Source organism: Zootoca vivipara, chromosome 3 (assembly GCF_965207765.1).
Source record: "Zootoca vivipara chromosome 3, rZooViv2.hap1.1, whole genome shotgun sequence".
Lineage (NCBI taxonomy): Eukaryota > Metazoa > Chordata > Lepidosauria > Squamata > Lacertidae > Zootoca > Zootoca vivipara.
In genome coordinates, this window is record NC_142586.1 from 73,518,380 (window position 1) to 73,538,225 (window position 19,846).

Below are 19,846 nucleotides of genomic sequence, written 5' to 3' on the forward strand. Positions count from 1 at the left end.
TTCTTACCTCCTACCTTCATAGATGAAGTAACTCTTTGCCTGCTTGAATTTGATTCTATCTTAGCTGTCCTTTAATTCGGGGGGGGGGGGGAGGTAATCTCTTTTACAGTAGCATAATGTGAATGCTAAAGTATCGGGTATTTTCGGATATGCACTGCCATAAAGGCATACTGCTTGGAATTGCTCTTGAGATCTTTCATCTTTCTGCAGTGACCTCGGATGAGAGCAACAAAACGTGGGGAAGAAGCACAGTTTGTCATCAGGAAGAATTTGAAGATGTCAAGCGAGGCTTCAAAAAGAAAGGGTGCACATGGGGGCCAAGCTCAGTTCAAACAAAAGAGCGTACAGATTGTAAAGAGAGGTATGGCTGCTATGTGGCATGAGGAATGCAATACAAAGGTGGTGTTTTTTGCTTGTTTTTGTTTTGAGAAGCTTCTATCCTGTCCTTTACCGAGAAGTCTCAAGGCTGTTTAGAAGAAAATGAATGCAACAGCACCTTAATAAAAACCAGTATACATATGTAAAATTATATATACATTTTATAGTATATTTGAATCTGTTTGATCTGTAGCCTTGACTTTTGCCCATCATGGCTAGTTGAGGATTGCCTGGGAGGGATCTGTATTAGGTGCCTTGAAGGAAGTGGTGGTGTAATCATTCTTGAAGAAGCCCACTCTGGACACTGAAGTGTTCAACACACACACACACACACACACACTCCTCCTGTGTACTGTGTACTGTACACAGAGTAATCTGGGAGTACCGAAGCTGGTTTGTTTAAATCATCCATACTTAATGCTGACTCTAGTTCTAGATTGGACAACACAGGTTCTAGATTGGACAACACAGGAAGCTGTGGTTAATTAAAACAGGAGTGAAATATTCTGAACAAATGAGAGGGCAGAGGAAGCACTTAGGCCTGAAGCTTGTCCCGGCTCATTCCTTCTTGTGCACAGCACACAAAACCATGGACGCAGGGGTACACATACCCCTAAACATTTTGTGAATCTATGTTTGGCCTCATTGATGGGCAGTATTTCAATATGAGTAGGAAAATGAAAGTACCCCTAAACATTTTTTTTTATGTAATGAATAAGAGTCAGAAATTCTGGCAGCAAAATTCAAACACTGTGAGGAGGGCAGAGGGTAGAGACAACATCTTACTTGAAAACATCCTAGGTTTTTACTTAATGCAAACATGAATTACTGGAGTTTTAAGGCACACAGTTTGAGGCATGCCAGGGGTTAAACATTTAGAGATGTCTTGTTCAGATTTATTCTGAAAAAAGTGCACCCATCAATTGAGAACCATCAATTATACAAAAGTCCTGTGGCTTAGCTACAAACTACTGACTCTGGATCTCGAAAATGAATAGGTTTTATCTCTTAATGCAGTGCAGGAAAATGAATAGTTTCGAACTCCTGATTAACATTGTAACATTTGTGTCAGAGATTTGGGTTTTCCAGAAAACCTTGAATTGGAAGATTTCCCACTGTCCTGAAATTTTGTTTTCAATCGCCAAAAGTAGTTGAACTGAAATGTTTCACTGCAGGAAAAGGGTGGGTGGGATTAAATAAAGTCCAAATCATTTGTTTCAAGCAAGCCAACTTTTAACTGCTGCACAGGAGCTGCAACAATAGCCAGATCATATTCTATTGTTTAGCAGAAAACCTGTCCCGTTAAGGCTTTTTGTTTTCTTGGCTATCTGTTTATCAAGAGTAGTTTTCTTCATACTAAAGATTTTCTCTTGTTCCAGAATAAGACCCCTCTCAGATGGCAGTAGTCCTTGGCCAACACTTTTGATAAAGAATCAGAAAAGTGTTCCTTTAGCGTCTTTGTTCATAGACCAAGGTGAGTGTGCCATATAGTGATATATTATAGCTATATATGGAAATACTGCTTTTGTTTTTCAGGATCTTGTGGGCATCAGCACACAAGAATTAAACATGGAGTTCATAAGAGTAGTTTAAAACCCTAAAATAGAAATATTCTAAATGAGATTTAAGGTGGAACCATGTTCAGAACAAAACCATGTTCACACATCATGATAAGCCAGACTTTCTGGCTTCTTGTGGCTTGCTGAGAACAGACAACAAACCATGGCTTTAAGGTGGCTTGCAACTGTGGCTTGTTAGAGAGAAGCAACCCACAGCTTCTGATTTGGACTTGAAGCATAGGGGAGAAGTAATGATGGAGCAATTGGACAGTGTGCACCGATAATCTGCTCATTTTCAGTAAGCCATACTAAGTCAGAAAGCCTAGCTTGCCATGATGCACAAATGTGACCAGTGTCCAGTCATTGCCATGTGATGTTGTTTAGTCGTTTAGTCGTGTCCGACTCTTCGTGACCCCATGGACCATAGCATGCCAGGCACTCCTGTCTTCCACTGCCTCCCGCAGTTTGGTCAAACTCATGTTCATAGCTTCAAGAACACTGTCCAACCATCTCGTCCTCTGTCGTCCCCTTCTCCTACTGCCCTCAATCTTTCCCAACATCAGGGTCTTTTCCAGGGAGTCTTCTCTTCTCATGAGGTGGCCAAAGTATTGGAGCCTCAGCTTCACGATCTGTCCTTCCAGTGAGCACTCAGGGCTGATTTCCTTAAGAATGGATAGGTTTGATCTTCTTGCAGCCCATGGGACTCTCAAGAGTCTCCTCCAGCACATTAATTCATAATTCATGATTTGCTGTTGGCCATGTGATGTAGCCAACAGCAAATCATGATCTAGGTAGTCTTGTCACGAACCTGAAAGTATTTAAATAATAATAATAATAATAATAATAATAATAATAATATTTTTTATTTGTACCCCGCCCATCTGGCTGAGTCTCCCCAGCCACTCTGGGCGGCTCCCAATCGAATATCAAAACAATACAGCAATAGCACAATTACAAAAGTCACAAACAATACATAAACCACATCAAAAAATACACAACCAAATGGAAAACAATTTCCACATAAATCAAAATCTAAAACTAAGAATACAACCTTAATACAGTTTAAAATAACATGGGTAAAAAATAACAGGAATTTAAACAAAAAACAAAACATAATGGAGCCCTCTCTGCCCAGCGGCGGCGGCGGCTACAGTCCTTTTTAGAGCCCATCAGGCCCCGCCCTGGGCCAGGTGGTGAGTGGCAGGACTGGGGCCTTCAGGCGCTGAGCAGGGGAGTCCTGGAAATGCTTGGAATGGAAATGCTTGGATTGAACATGGGGTTTCACATGCAGAACATGAGCTCCACCACTGAGCAGAATTTCAACTTTATTTGTCTTATTTGCCAGACCAGAGACATACATGAACACAGGAGAAATAGCAAAATAGATGGTAATGACCATACAGCCAGCAACTACATTCTTAAAAACCACTAAAACCAAAGAAATTTGCCATCTAGCTCTTCAGAAGGGCAGTTTATCTGGGTGGTCAAGTTAAAAAGCAATTGCTTTATTGTTTACTTGTGTGTGATTAAGGTTTCTACTAAAGCAAGCCATGTGATACATGATAGCTTCTCCTCTTATTCTTTTTGGTGTTTGAATGCACTTCACAACTCTGCAGAGATATTACAGTTGCTAAGCTTTTTTTTAAGTACATACTGGTAGTGAAGAAAAGAATGTTATACTTGAATGTAAACAACTTAATGTCTCTATACAGAGCAGAGGCTTTCCTCTGAAGGTCTGGATACTAAGCGACCAAAGCAATTAAAATTGCCAAATCAAGCCTACATCGATCTACCTCTTTGGAAAGATGACCAAGGATTTATTTCTGCAGAACAGGAGAGCTCCGAAGAAAGAAATTCAGCAAGTTCTGCAAATAGCACTCCACAAATGACCCCTACAAACAGCCTCAGCAGAACATTTCAGAAAAAGAAAACGGACACAGTGCTTTATGGGTGCGGGGTCCTCCTTGCATCGGTAGCACTGGGCGTGGATATTCGGGAGCTGAACAGGTTTCAGGCTCCTGAAGAAGTACAGCCCAAGGAGGAAAAGAAAAGGCGTGATGGAATATTTCAGCGAGCTTCCAAGTTTCACAGAAGTGCAAGTCCTGTAAGGTTGCAGCCCAAGAAGGAGGAAACGCACGTCCCATCACTATGTCCACCCACAAGTACTGTGAATCTTTTCTCTCTTTCTTCTGCTTCCACTAAATGCCTCCTTCAGTCTGACAGTGAAGATACAATTACGAGCACGCTGCCCTTTAACAGAGATGCTCCCATTAGACGCTTCTTGGCAGAAAGTCCTGCGAGTAAAAGAGAACAAGTGGCCAAAGCTGATCCTGCAGCTGATTCTAATGTGCCATCTCCCCATCTTCCTTTGAGGGAAGAATCTCAATTCATATCCAATGCCTCTTCCTCAAAGGCAAGAGCTTTGGGTCACAGACGAACCGTGTCAGATGGAAACCCATGCCATTCCATAAGTGAGTAGCAAAATCAATCAATCTGTAATCTGTTTTGTTTTCTTTACTGGGACGAAGAAAGTACTCTGACATGATGGTGACAGTTTTAATCATTATTTAATAATTTCTATATTGCCCTTCATCCAAGGATCACAAGACACTTGTGCAATATAAAAACACAAAAATGCATGCCATAGTAACAAACAAAAGCAAATAACCTTACCCCACACAATTTAAAAGGCCATAGATTGTTTAATTAGCAAAAAGCCTGGGAGAAGAGGGATGTTTTTGCTTGGCATCTAAAGATATGTAACACAGGCACCTGGTTAGCCTCCCTGGGTAGAACATTAAATACCAGTAGATTTGATGTTATCTACTATTATACAGCTGCCTTACTTTTCAATTTGCTAAAACGTTAGCTAATTGCTAATATATATATTAAGAAGAAGCTAAGTTGAACTGTTGATGCGCATAATAACTGGCTGTTATGTGCAGTCACTAGGCTTCATGGAGCATGTGCATATAATCCTTCCACGAAGAAGGAATTGTGCATATTTCCCAGTCAATATATATAATCCGCAACAGGCCTTGGAAGATGTATATGCAGTGACTGACTTTTATACGTTCTCCGGCCATTATGCATAATTTCCACCAGGCTTTGGGGAATGTATATGTTTTGAGGCAGCGGGCCAAAAGCAGCACAGAGAGCACAGATTGCACACTTCTGAACAAGAAACAACAACAACAACAACAACAACAACAACAACAACACTTGTTTTTTGGGAGATTATTCATAGTGACTAGAGAGTGTGCATATGGCTGAGTGAATGTACAAAAAATTCCCCAGTGCCTGTTGGAGATTATGCATGGTGGCTGGAGAATGTGCAAAATTCTGCAGAGATGGGCACATTCCCTGTCTTTGAATGTTGCCTGATCAAAATACATGTTGATGCCATCATGGAAGGATTATCCATTCTCCGTTGGGCCTGGTGAATGTGTACAATGGCCGGTTATTGTGCACATTAACTGCTCATCTTAAGTTTCCATTAGCATATACACTGTATACATTGATACTATGTTGCACTTTCCTAGGGTTGTGTTAAATTTGTCTTTGTTGCCTTTTCCATCCGCTCTAGGTAATGGAATTGCTAATGGGGCTCCGGAGAGTGTGCCCTGCCCATCTCTCCAGCAAAGAAGCAATCCTTCACCTGTAAAGCAAGGGATTGTCAACATAATACCAAGACCTCGACCCTCTTCTCTAAGAAGTCGGCTAGATCCTTGGCAGGCTATTCCACAAAGTCGGAAGTCAAGCCTTTTTGAGTCTGATGGCTCAGAGGGTGATAGAGGTTCAACGGTTCACTTACTGACAGACACTGATGAGAGAACTAAATCCCATATGCCATCTTTGCTGGATATTGATGTAGAAGGTCAAAACAGGGACTCGACAGTGCCTCTGTGTAGGTTGAAGAGTAAAGCGTGCCGGCCATCAATATATGAACTGGAGAGAGAATTCTTGTCTTAAGTGCCTTGATTTTTTCCCCCCTGTGCCCTTTCTAAAGAAACGTTTTCTGTGCATGATAACTTTATGCTACTTTCTCCCTAATCTTTTTGACCAATAGTGCTGGTATTACACCAGGCAGAAAAAACATTAAACATAGAAAGAATATACAGTGGAAGGGTTGCTCTGCAACACCCATATGTGGTGTGAGTGTTTCATAACAGTATTCTGAATGAATATGCGTGTGGAATTCATTTAATTCCTCACAATTTTAATTTACCTTTACCTAGTTGCAAAACAGCAGGCCCTTTTTACCTTTGGCCTTTTCTCATTAACAACTTGATCTGCTATATCCTAAAGTCCCGTTGCAGCCAATGGAAGTTTTGTCTGCGGGCAAAAGAAAAGTAGGATTTTACCCAAGGAATTACTTTTAATCAGACATGGAATTGTTCAGAAGTATGCATCTTTTCAATTCCCAGTTGAAACATAGTTTAATTGGGCAATCCCCCCAAGGCAGTAACTGTTAAAAATAAGAACTTTTAAGAACTTTCGCAAGGAGACCCATCATATAATGGTAATGATACACTGCAGTGTAGATATACATGTGTGTGGTTTCCTTTTTTTAAATAAATAAATATTAATATTAACTTGATCACAATTTCCAAAATCAGTCGTACTTCTGAGTAAGGTTATGGGGAACAAATGGAAAAGACAGGCACTTTCAAACTGATCCCCCCCCCCCCCCGTTGCTCACTGTGCTTAATCTCTTGTAGAACTGAAAATGCTGTTAGAGAATCATAATTACTGAAAAGGTTCCAGTGAAACACGTTTTGCGTTACTGTGCCAATCATAATTTTCTGAAATTCCTTTATGGTCTTTTAAAGTCTAATGTCTTATAGATCTGGATTCTTATTCAGCATATACTACAGTATGTGAAACAGAATACAGTAAGAATTTTACAGTAACAATTACCTATTAAGAAAGATGCATTTCAAACTGTGTGAGCGATTTTATTGAAATCCTGTTTTGGCCAGTTATAATATTATAGTATTCATGTTAAATAAATTCTTGAAGGTATTTTAAGATACTGAGGCATTGCTAAAATGTAAAATGGATAGGTTTTCTGAAATTGATTCTTCTAAATTAGAAGTTGTTCAGAAGTGGTGCCCTTTTGGTAGATTTGAATATGAAGCAGAAATGAAATTGCTTTTTAATGGAGCATCGTTTGTATTTTTACCTGTGTGTCTCCCTGTCTTAAGGACTTTGTCTGCAATGCCAAGGACCCCAGTGCATGAGTAGGAAGCCCTTGTTCTCACATGTGTGCACGTGTGCTAGTCTTTCCTTTCTTTCTGTAGCTTTTGCACCACTTTGAGTCCCACTCCAGAAGGTCTTCTGACATTCAAGAGCATCGTGGGGAGGGGAGTGCAAAGAGCCCCCAGTGTGCATGGGGAACACAATACACAACCTTTTGGATTCTACCCTTTATTTCGATCATTAAGCGTAAGGTTTGACTGTGCATTGTGAATTTTGAGACAATGGACTCAACCACTGAAACTACAGTCCTCTAATCCAAAGCCATAGACGGCATTCCATATTCAGCTAAGGTTCCATAGCAAAAGGACATGTTAGTTCTGAAGGACATGAGCTGCAATTGTATGTTGTATTTTGCTGACATGTTAAAGGTTTTCCGTTTTTATTTGTTCAGAGTGGTGAACAATCTCCTTGGGGCAGGGAGAGACTAAAGAGAAGAAATGACAAATGTTTCTTTGGACTTAAAGTATTATGTCTGCTTGAAAATTTTAAGACACATTGCCTGCTAGTTGTAAATTGTGTGGTCTTTGTCTACTAGATAGTAATTAAGTTATTTTATTTGTTTATTGATTATTGTTTCTCTTCAAAACATTTTCTATTTCTGTCAGTTTCTACTTTTGAAAATAACCTTAGGTGCTGCATAGTACTTTTAAAATGTTACCCCTTTGTATTGGGTAGAGCAGGGGAAGAGAACAATCTGGTCAGTGGGCCAGATTCTTATCATCCCACCCTGCCAGCCACATTTGACAGGCGGGCAGGGCCACTCACCTGCCAAACACCTGGTGTCACAGTGATGTCAGTGAGATCGTGGTTTAAAGTCCCGACAATCTGCTGACACTCGGAGCCCTGTGCTACATTTTGAAGCCTGACAATCAACTGATCAGTGGTACTTCAAAGCATAGAGTATGGCTCTTTGAGAGCCACTTGCAAAGAGTTGGGGGGGCACTTTGAAATCTCAACAATCCACTGCTTGTCAGGCTTCAAAGTGCTTGCAAAGAGCCCTGCGCTATGCTTTGAAGTACTGTTGATCATCACCACTTCACAATCTCAGTACAGTTCTGAAGCGCTGTGCTTGGGGCTTCTGACAATCAGCTGACTGGTGGCACCTTTTACCTGTCCACACCTGACATCATATATGAACCTTTTTCATAGAATCATGGAATTGTAGAGTTGGAAGGGACCTTGAGGGTCCTCTGGTTTGACCCCCTTTGATGCAGAAATACTGTATGCCAGGCATCCCCAAACTGCGGCCCTCCAGATGTTTTGGCCTACAACTCCCATGATCCCTAGCTAACAGGACCAGTGGTCAGGGATGATGGGAATTGTAGTCCAAAACATCTGGAGGGCCAAAGTTTGGGGATGCCTGCTGTATGCAGATGTCCCATACAGGGATAGTGGTGCTGGTTTTCTCAGCACTACTTTCTAACAAACTGAATTACCCAGTGTCATGTGATTAGCAGGTGGTCATGGCTTAGCCAAATGGCCTGGAAAGCCAAATGGGAAGGCCTGGTGTACCTAATTAGGCCCAAGGGCTGGAGGTTCACCACATCTGGTGTACAGCTCAGTTGAGATTTTGCGCTTTATCGTTTTAAAACTTACACTGATTTAGTTCTTTTATATAAAAGAACTCGGGTGCATAAGAAAGTCTGGGAAAGTCTTGCATGTAGCTGGTGTGTATATTTGAAGTTTAAGATAAACCCCTAGAGATCCGGAGACCCTTTGTTTGGTCCTTTTTCTAGAATGAGAGACTAGTTTTGGATTGTGCAGTAATACGCTATGGAGTTTGTTTCTATTTGCCTTCATCATGACTATCTCAGGTTTCACAATCAAATGCCTTGTAAATGTTTGTTAAATCCATTTTTTAAAAAAATTCTGTTTTCTCAATTAAAGTTAAATGGATGCTCTGTGAAGTCCCATTTATTTCGGTGAGAGGAAGATAAGTGCCTGCTTAGCACACTCATTTAAAATCACTGCATTGCATCCAGAGAAGATCATTCCGACCTCTGCTCATACAACAATGATACATACACACCCAGTACAGCCTCCACAAAAAGCCTGCACATCTCTCCCCCCCCGGCAAACCCCCCCACTCCTGGGACGGGTCCTGGAAGTCTAGAGCAGGATGAAGTATGTGGAGGAATTGGAAGGAGCTGCCTTCTGATTGCAGGAGTGTTGTTGTTTTTCGCCCACTCATACAAATCATCTGCCAGAGCCGCAGTGTTTTAGGTGCATTCTATTTTGGCTGGATTGTGTAGTGGGTTCTGATTTCTTCATAAAACAGCATTGCCAAAAAGATGTGTGCCTGCCTGCCCAAATACCTTGTCTAGAAGTTATGCTAAACAACAGTGCTAAAATGTACAGCAATACTTTCAGGTAAATGTTAGGCAGTGTTTTGCATTGAATAAACTGCCCCCAAAATGAACTGCCCACAATAAAAAGATATCCAGTGTATCTGAAGAAGTGTGCATGCACACGAAAGCTCATACCAAAATAAAAACTTGGTTGGTCTTTAAGGTGCTACTGAAGGAATTTTTTTATCTTGCTTCGACTCAGACCAACACGGCTACCTACCTGTAACTAAGATTTCTTTTGTTTGAGAAGTTTAAATCCTCCTGTCAATTTCATTATGTTTTCCTATCCAATTGTCTCCTGTCCCTTTGAACTGCATTGGAACCAGTTCCTCTTAATATAAAAGGCAAATATTACCAGTAAAGTTAATTGAGTTAATAGGGTTAGACCCAGTAGCTTAATTCCATCCCATTTCAGTTTCAATCAATCTTTTTTTTTTGTAGATTTTTTCAAAGGATGAAAGGGTGCACAAAAATACCCTGTTTAAATTGCACATTTAAAAAAACTTTTGCATAAAATCTGCATTTTTAATACATACATAAAATAGTCTCTAAAATCTGCATTTTTAAACGTAATATTCATGTTTTTGGTGTAGTGCAATCTGGGCCTAGTGAATAATCTGGGAGTTGCATTCCAATTTCATTCCAATTTGCAAGCAAGATTGGGAGCATCAAATCCAATTGGTCTGCACCCAAAAGCATTCCAAACATTCTTCCTTTATCCCTATCAATATCTAAAGGACATAATTGATTGATTGATTGATTTCTGAAGACCACAGGGTGGTCTAAGGGTATCTCAGGAGCCACCTCACTCAATATATCCCTGGTAACCATGCTCCTGAAATAGGCAACTGCTTGTCCACTGCAATGCCCCAGGGGTGCACTTAGGCTGTTGTTGAAACAGGCTTTTAGTGTTGCAGATCCAGCTCTCTGGAATGAATTACAAGCCGAAATCAAGACAGCCACCTCATGCTGGGATGTTTGAGAAGACTTTCCCCGAAGTGTGACCTGATCATTTACAGAATAGAAATTTTATAGCTAAAGAAAATGTTCTGTTGTTTCTGATTCCATGGGAATAACTTCATTGTTTATTGAATTGCTTTTAGAAACGTCGAATTGATTTTATTATTTTCAGAGCTTGCATTTTTGTGTTTTATTCTGTTTTTATCTTGCACACCACTTTATGCTTTGAAGTGGTCTATACATTTAATAATACTAGCAGGTCATGTTCCGTAGGCATATCCATTGGCATAGACATGTTCCCATGGCCATTCTCCTGGACTGCTCAGAGGTATTTGAGACCAGCTACAGTAACCTCCTGGGCTCACCTTGCAGGGATGGGTTTGAGAAGCACAGTTTGGGCAACTTTCATCATTTGTGCAGAGATTGGCCTTTGTCCTACACAGTTCCACAAGATTCAATTTTTGTTAATTTTTCACCATTTAAAGCCCTGCGCAGCTAAGGACCTGGATGAAGGCTTTACGATACAGTCATCTGTAAAATGTGAATTTTGTATGCTTCCAGAGGGGCTCACAAACCTGTTCACTTAGGCCCTTCAGCTGTGGTTGGGCTCCAACTCCCATCAGCCCTATAATCAATGGACATCTGGAGGGAAAACTGGTTCTCCATCTCTGCTTTAACTTGCAGCTGTACACAGGCCATGCACCACTTTGCCTCTGTTTTATTAATCTATTTATAAAATATCATTTTTTCTAGGAAGCATTTGGGTCTGGGATGGGGGGTGGTTCTGTGCCATTCCACGTATTGCTTGAGTCCAACTTTAATCTTTATCTCTGACTATTAGCCATACTTTCAACTTCATACAATTATTATTATTATTATTTAAAATTTACGTTAAAATTATATATAACTTTGCAAGTGAAAGAAAATAATTGATGGCCCTTTGTGCTGCTGATTGTTCTCCAACAGTATTAAAGATGAAGTGAAGATTAATCTTTTTCTTCACCAGGCCTACTGATATTTGGCAATTTTACAAACTGTGACAAGTGCAGTGACTGGGAAGGAAAATATGGTGCTTTGGGCATAATTGCCTCCAGTATCTATCCATGTTCACTAGGTGGTAGTAATAGCCCTGTCACAACTCCCACTACTGCTGCTCAGCAGAACACTTTGGCTGGCAAGGAGAGATTTAAGAAAAATGTCAGTGCAGTTTGCCATTCTGGAGCTGTTTTCCAAGCTGGGACATCCCGAGCCCCCTTCACACACGTATTTAAAAGGAGGTAGGGAGGTTTTCTATGGAAAGTCAATGATTTGGAAACTGGTGCTTGAAGGGATGAGTGTTGTCATAGATTAAAGACCCCATTTGCTTTGTTTTAAGCTTATGAAAGGCTACATGGTCTATTGTTATCTATGCTTCGTTGGAAGTGAGGCCCAGTAGGTTCTGTGGGACAGTCGCAAGTGTGGGGTATTTAAAATGCAGCCAAACCAACAATTCATGTTTTGCTAGATAGGCACATGATAGGGGCTGACGCTCACAGAGTTTTCCTGTAAACTCGCTAGAGAGAACTCTGTGAGAGACACTCCCACTGTGCACTGACAGGGAGGGCACAGCTATATATTCTCCTACCTTGCCAGGGCGCACTCATCTTTTCCCAGCAATCTCTGTACTTCTACCTAATCTGAGCTCTAAGCTCAGATACTATTTTAAGCTAGACTTATACTTAAGTCTTTGTAACCTCCTTTGCTGGCAATTGGCATGAAATCCAAACAGAAAGACTACCGATAATTGATGAAGAGATTTGTGACCAGCAGCTCTGTGTGCGGTTTGTGCTTTCCCTTCTCTGGCTGCATGATGGCATCTTGGGCCAGCTTCATTGAAAATCAAGATCCCGATTTGCTACTAAAAGCAGGATAAGCCAGTATCATAATAACACTCCAAAGGTGTTCATAGCATGTTGATCAATGGGGTCTGCCATGCAACAGTGGTTAGCCCATCAGCAGAATGGACCATCCAGATTGAAGGGCGAGTGGGGTACAAGCAGCTGCAATGGGGAGGAGGAGGAGGAGAGCAGGTCCCATTGTGTGAGTCCAAATCTACACAGCCTGTCATTGGAAACCACCCCAAAATGGGCAGTGTCACACCAAAGTCATGCTTTGGTCCACCATTTTAATCAAAATGGCACATTGCTCTCAAGCATCACTGTAGACTGCCCCCCCCCACACATACAAACACGCCTCAAGAACACTCATGACGAGTTTGACAAAGGTATCTCGAGAGGTGGCCATACCCACAGAAGAAAAATGGACAGACAAACCATTTTCCAAAATACATAGTAGATAAGTTAAATCTTTTACTTTTACTTACAGATCATTATACACTAACAGATGCCCAGGAAAAAATTGGGGGACTTTCTCAGAGTAAGCTCTAGTTTTCTTCTATTTTCTTCTGTTTCTTCTATTTCAGTCCTTCTTTGGAGGTCTTTAAGTGGAGGCTTGACAGCCATCTGTCAGTAATGCTTTGATGGTGTTTCCAGCTTGGCAGGGGGTTGGACTGGATGGCCAACTCTATGATTCTATGATTCTATGAAATAGCTTTTCATGGAAGTAGATCTGTTGCTGTAGCATCTTTTCATCCTCTCTTCATACCACCAGGGGGCACTGGTGGGCTATATTGTTTGATTTGCTCTTATCACATACTTGTGGTTATTTTGGATAAAGTGTGCACTCAGGAATTTAAGATGAATTATGTCATCCATGTTATGGATCTAAATTTTGAATGTCAAAATTTGCCATGCCATCAGAAAGCTTCACTCCTGTTTAAATTGGAAGCTAGCAAATTATTGCCTGATTATGTTTTAGCATAGAGTATCTGGATTTTAGACAGGAAGCTTATCTCGACCCTTATTTTTGGAACATTTTACTCCACATCTTCTTTGGTGTTCTAATCATTTTGTATTCACATGGGACCCTTGGAGTCATGCACCTCTTGTGGAGCTGACATTCACACACACACACACACACACACACACACACACACACACACAAAACCACACCCTTTATGCTATTGAAGTCAAAATAATCTTGTTTGATTATTTGACCCATGAAGCCATTGTATCCTTTTGTCTAAAATTCATTTCGAGGATTCATAAGTTAGTGTTTTACTACTAAAATGAACACATTTTTAACCCCCCCCCCACATTGCTACAATTCCCAGCACCCTTAATAAACCACTGTTCCCAGGATTCTTTAAATTGCTCCTGTGTCAATTTTTAGTTGTGTGCATTAAGTTTTGCTAGATTCTTATCTTCAGACCACGATTTCTGTGCAAGACTAACATACTCTGATCTTGGTTCCTTCTTAGTTGCTTTTAATGGTTGTCAGAATTCTTCCACTGCTGCAGTCTGGTAATGCCTTCTTTTTCAGCTAAAGGGGAGTACGGTAAATGGAGCACTTCTGTCCAAGAAAATTGCTTTTGGTGAGCAATATAATGCAGTAGTTAGGGGTAATTTTAACACAGGGGAACAGGAGCTCCATCATTCTGCTTCTTTCAAGAGCCCTTAATTTTTTTTTTGACAGAGTTTTCAATTGTAAAGATTTTTGTAAAAGTTATTGGCAGGATCTAAATTGCAACCAAGTGGGGGAAATGCCCAACTCACTGCTCAATGGTGAAGTGCAAAACAATGCAGAACAGAAAGGGCTTGGGAGGCAAATGTCTTGGGCCTAAGGTTAAGGGACAGCAGTAAACCATTTGTGAATAGGAGGGCTAAAAGCTGGGAGGAGCAGAGAACTCCCCAAAGAGAGGCAGGAGGATCCAACCTCTTCGCAGCTCATGATTTGCCCTCCTCCTGCAATCTCTTACCAGAATTTCAGATATTCTTCTCCAGTTTCCCATTTGCCTTCCCCCACCATGGATAAAATAGCAGATGCTGGACAGGAATTGTGCCAGGGGGGTGAAGGAGAGGACATCCAATTCAGATTATAATGGGTTTGAGAATGGTGAGGTATAGCTGGCAGGAGAGTGAATGAGACATTTCATACATATTGCTGTTTCAGTATGCTGAGACAGCACCTCCCCATAGGTAAAGGTAAAGGGACCCCTGACCATTAGGTCCAGTCATGACTGACTCTGGGGTTGCAGTGCTCACCTCGCGTTATTGGCCGAGGGAGCCAGTGTACAGCTTCCAGGTCATGTGGCCAGCATGACAAAGCTGCTTCTGGCAAACCAGAACAGCACATGGAAACGCCGTTTACCTTCCCGCTGTAGCAGGACCTATTTAACTACTTGCACTTTGACGTGCTTTCGAACTGCTAGGTTGGCAGGAGCTGGAACCGAGCAATGGGAGCTCAACCCATCGCGGGGATTCGAACTGCCCACCTTCTGATCGGCAACCCCTAGGCTCTGTGGTTTAACCCAGAGCGCCACCCGCTTTCCCAACACTTCCCCATATTTGACCGCTATTATTTAATCCAGCATTAACCACCAGGAATGACACCTCAACTCCTTCCACATGTGCTGAGTCAGGAAGATTTGGGGCATCAAAAGGCAGTATAGAGTTGCAAGCAAATATGTGCTCTCCCAAGCCCACATTCCCCGTGTGTTCGCACTCCTGTCTCAGCGATATCTAGGCTAGCTTGGTCACGTCAACAGAATGGAAGATGGCAAGATCTCCAAGGACGTGCTCTGTGGGGAGCTGGTTTCAGGCACCAGGCCCATTGGCAGAACAACAAAGATGTCTGCAAATGTGACATGAATGCTGGCAACCTCAATCTTGCCCTGAGGGAAGCCCTTGCAGATGATCTCAATGCCTAGAGACAGACAGTCAAATTGTGTATCAACGGCAGTGACCAGAGGAGGAGTGACCATATGCAAGATAGTCAGCCCCTTTTGCACCACTGGGCCCTGGAAGTACCAGCTTTCCTCCCCCTCTCACCTGTCCTGCACCTGTTCAGTGGGAAAGGGAGAGCAAAGGGACTAAGTCCAGTGTCCACTCCCCATGGGTCAGAGAGCCCACTCCAGGGGACTTTGGTCATCTCCCTCATCCTACCAAGTGGCAAAGAGGCTCTTTTCAAATTGCACATCGTGTCTTTGCAATCACAGTGATTGGCAGTAGACTATTGCCTTGGTTGAGAGCTGTGCCATTTTCTCATTTTAGAGAAGGAAGGGAAATTACAGAAACAGAACTAATCTGAGTGTAAACAAGCAAATCTGCTTCGCTTCTGCTGTTGGGACAGGGCCTTCGTGCCTTGGCTTGCTTCTCTGTATTTTGCCTGTTGACAGCAGCTGCCTCATTAAAACGACTCTGATTTAAAGTAAAAATTAAAAAGTGCCCAAACCCTGTTATCTACACCTGCTTTCCGACTGCATCCTCTTCTCTAGGGTAAGACAATGAGCAAAAGTTGAAAGGCCTCTCCAGCTCCTTTAACTGGGGTTGCAGGCTTTAATTGGCAAAATAATTTGCTAGCACTTTAGTTGATTATTCACAGAGAGCCAATTTTAAACTAAGAAGCAAAATTAATCATGGGGTGGGGAATTGTTTCCCACCCTTCTTTGTCCCTTATCCATTTACATGAATTGATATAGCTTTTGACGAAATGTAGGTTAACTTCTCTGCAGCTGCTGAAAGCGAAGGGGTATTATAAGGGTCTGAACTGACTGGGTAGATATTGCCCGGCCAGCTTTCCTAAGGAGGACAACATGCTACAATATGCTATTTGAAGATGCATTATCTGGAGCCCCTAAAACAGGACTCCAGTAAAACTCTACTTCTATTGTTGACTATAGAATCATAAAAAATCGACAGGTTTGTTAAATAGGCACTGGAACAGTGAAAGCTATTGACTGTATTGGAAGATATATGGGTTAAAATAAATTCATTGCCCTGCTTTTATGAGGGAAGATTCATAAACAGTTTTTCATGATAACGCATTCTGTGTTTAATGCTTATTTTTGCTTTGGGATGTGCATGCATGCATTAGCCCCAAAGCAATAAACTATTTCATTTATTTTTCTGACAGCATTTTGGTTGTGATGTGTGACTGCAAGAGAGATTGAAGAGAAAATATGAGAAACCTCTCCCGGGAAGACCAAAAATCATTTCCAGAATCTCTGTCGTGCCTCCTCAAATTTAAAATAATAATAATTCTGGAATATTTAGAAATACTCACTGCCAAATCATGACCTCATTTATTTAAAAAGATGCCAGTGAGAGGCTATTGTTAATATTTGAACAGATCTTATAATGGGGGCCAAAGTTCAGTGGTAGAGCTTGGTATGCTGAAATCTAATCCCTGGCAAGGATCTCAAGTTGCAGAGCAAAGAAATAGCTTTCTCTGTTCAGGCCTCAAAGGGCCACTTGCCAGTGACAGTAGACAATGTTCTCAGTATATAGCTTCCAAGGGTGGCAGGATAATCAAAAAGCCAGTTCTTCTTCTTCTTCTTCCCCCACCCATCTGGCTGGGTTTTCCCAGCCACTCTGGGTGGCTCCTAACAGAATATTAAAAACACCATAAAACATCAAACATTAAAAACTTCCCTAAACACGGCTGCCTTCAGATGCCTTGTAAAAGTCAGATGGTTGTTTATTTCCTTGATAACTGTTGGGAGGGCGTTCCACAGGGCATGAGCCACTACTGAGAAGGCCCTCTGCCTGGTTCATAAATACACATCCAATCCCACTAAATGCACCTTCACGTAACCACTACCAGGCCCTCCCCCTTTGAAAGACACAGATGCTGTTGAACTCCCACAAAAGATGATGGGAGTTTTAGTCCAACAGCTTATGGAGGCCCACATGTTCCCCATCTGCTCTGAACAGCAGCATCGGCCAGAGAGTGGGAGGCCTGGCCCATCACTCCTCTAAAACTTCCTGCTGCTCAGAGGCCACGTAGCTCCAGTTACTGCTAAGCAGAAAACAGATATACGGTATTTGTAGCTAAGACTGAGCAGGTTATTTGTCACCATGGTAGCATTTCTTTCCAGGAAACCAGCATGACTCTGTTTCAAGTAGTCATTCAATATGCTAAGGTTCAGGAAGCCCAAATCAATTTGTTATGAGCTTAACTATTAACCATCCACAGTCTATAGATTCCTAAGCAGGACAGAGAACATCCTGCTTGGCTAGGTTGCCATCTCATTTTCAGGGCAAGAGCTTGTCTTCCCCCATAATTTTCCTCTTGCATAAAATCACCCCCCAAGAGATTGTTTTTTTGGTTTTGTTTCACTGCAACTCGTAAGAATACCTTCTGTATTGTTATATGCTCCCCCAGCCTCTGAGCTGTGAGAGATTTCAGGGGTGCAGGTGCACACGTCAGAATCAGATTGGGTTTCCGCGGAATAGAAGTCACTGAAAACCGTGGTGCCGTCGTGAGATGCAGTTTTATTAACATCGGGGGAGGGGGGAACCTCCATCTCACAAGTCTATCTTGGCGCACCAGGCAGTCCAAGTAGGTCATTTCTCCTGAATTGCACTCAACTGTCCATCAGATGATATCACCTGGAGCAGAGCCGGATTTAGGGCAGTGTGGCTGGTTCCGTCACACTTGGTGCTGAGCCCAGAGTGTTGCAACTATGATGTAGTGAATTGAGCATAACAGAAGGCGAGTGGCGAAGGGGATTTTGGCCTTGCAAAGGGTGCCACTGAAATTTGAAAGACCAAAGTCTGCTGCTGCCTAGAGTATTATGTCCTGTTCTGTGCACCTCAATTAAAGAAGGATACAAGCTGGAACATGTGCAGAGGGGAGTGACCAAGATGATAGAGGATCTGGAAACCAAGCCTTATGAGGAACAGTTGAGGGAGTTGGGTACGTTTAGCCTGGAGAGGATACGATTGAGAGGTGATATGATAGCGACCCAGGTGGTGCTGTGGGTTAAACCACAGAGTCTAGGGCTTGCTGATCAGAAGGTCGGCGGTTCAAATCCCTGCAACAGGGTGAACTCCCATTGCTCGGTCCCAGCTCCTGCCCACCTAGCAGTTCGAAAGCACGTCAAAGTGCAAGTAGATAAATAGGGACCGCTCCGGCGGGAAGGTAAACTGCTCTGGTTCACCAGAAGCAGCTTTGTTATGCTGGCCACATGACCCGGGAGCTGTCTGCAGACAAACGCTGGCTCCCTCGGCCTATAGAGCGAGATGAGCGCCGCAACCCCAGAGTCGGACACGACTGGACCTGGTGGTCAGGGGCCCCTTTACCTTTACCTTTATGATAGCTAAAGGGCTGTCACATGAAAATTGGAGCAAGCTTGTTTTCTTTTGCTCCAGAGGGTTGGACTTGAACCAATGTATTTAAATTATAAGAAAAGAGATTCCAACTAATATGAGGAATAACTTTCTGGCGGTAAGTGCTGTTCGACAATGGAACTTGACTACCTTGGAATGTGGTGGACATGGAGGTTGGATGGCCATCTCTCATGGATTGATTACCTGTGATTCCTGCATTGCAGGGTTTTGGACTAGATGGCTTTACAATGCTAAAATTCTATGATTCTGTCAATTCCGAAACTCAGAAACCCAGCCCTTCTTCCTACATGCCAAATGAAAATGCCTCCTGATGCAGGAAGTATCTCCTGGTTAGAAAAAGTTCAAGCCAGAACTTCACTTCAGCATACAGTCATTTATATATAATCACATGTGAAAATTCTGTGGCCACCTTTCTTGGGGGGGGGGATTCATCTTACAAGGTAGTTTTGTGATAGTTATGTTATATATTTGAGAGTGTCTTCCATGTAGTGCACATCAGTATCTCACCACGGGGTTTATAGATATTGAGCAGGCAGCAGCTAAACGGGAAATTGATGGACTCACTTTGTGAACACTGAAAAACTGACCAATAATGGGAAAGCTCACTGAGCAACCTTCTTTGGCTGATTAGCAAGAGCTGCACAAGGGAAAGATGGTGCCTGGAATGGCCTTCAGACTCCCTCCCAGCTCCCTAATTGGACTCAATTGGTTCATACAAGGTACAGTTTAATGTTATACAAGGACTTTTTCCTGGTTCCGTAAGACAGTTTATTTCCCTCCTTCTTTGTCTTGGTACATTTTAATGCCATTCACCTGGTTTCTCGAGAACACAATTTCTCTCCAGATGAGTGGTGCTGTTGTTTCCTAAAGCTCCCCTTTATGTCTCTCTGTCTTGTAGAAATGCTCAGTTATTTCCTCCAAGCACAGCAGCTCAATCTCAGTGGCAGCACCACTCAGTGACTTACCTTGCCACAGGGCAGCTGTAAGCCCATGTCAACAAATTTCTCTGGAGCTTTTGGAGAAATGTATGTCCTGGAATCCAATTAACTGAAGACTAAAACTGTATATGATAGATAGATAGATAGATAGATAGATAGATAGATAGATA

The 19,846-nt window shown here is 42.2% G+C and overlaps 1 protein-coding gene across 2 annotated transcripts in view; it reads left to right on the top strand.

Moving 5' to 3' along the window:
* Positions 1–9,100, top strand: part of MAP3K21 (mitogen-activated protein kinase kinase kinase 21) — a 36,777-nt gene extending 27,677 nt beyond the window's left edge. For both annotated transcript variants that reach the window (XM_035108443.3, XM_035108442.3), the window contains 4 exons: positions 211–361; positions 1,758–1,852; positions 3,650–4,408; positions 5,524–9,100. In XM_035108443.3, coding sequence (XP_034964334.3) covers positions 211–361; positions 1,758–1,852; positions 3,650–4,408; positions 5,524–5,909 — 1,391 coding nt within the window. In that variant the 3' untranslated portion in view covers positions 5,910–9,100. The remainder of the gene's footprint in view (positions 1–210; positions 362–1,757; positions 1,853–3,649; positions 4,409–5,523) is intronic.
* Positions 9,101–19,846: the final 10,746 nt, after the last annotated feature.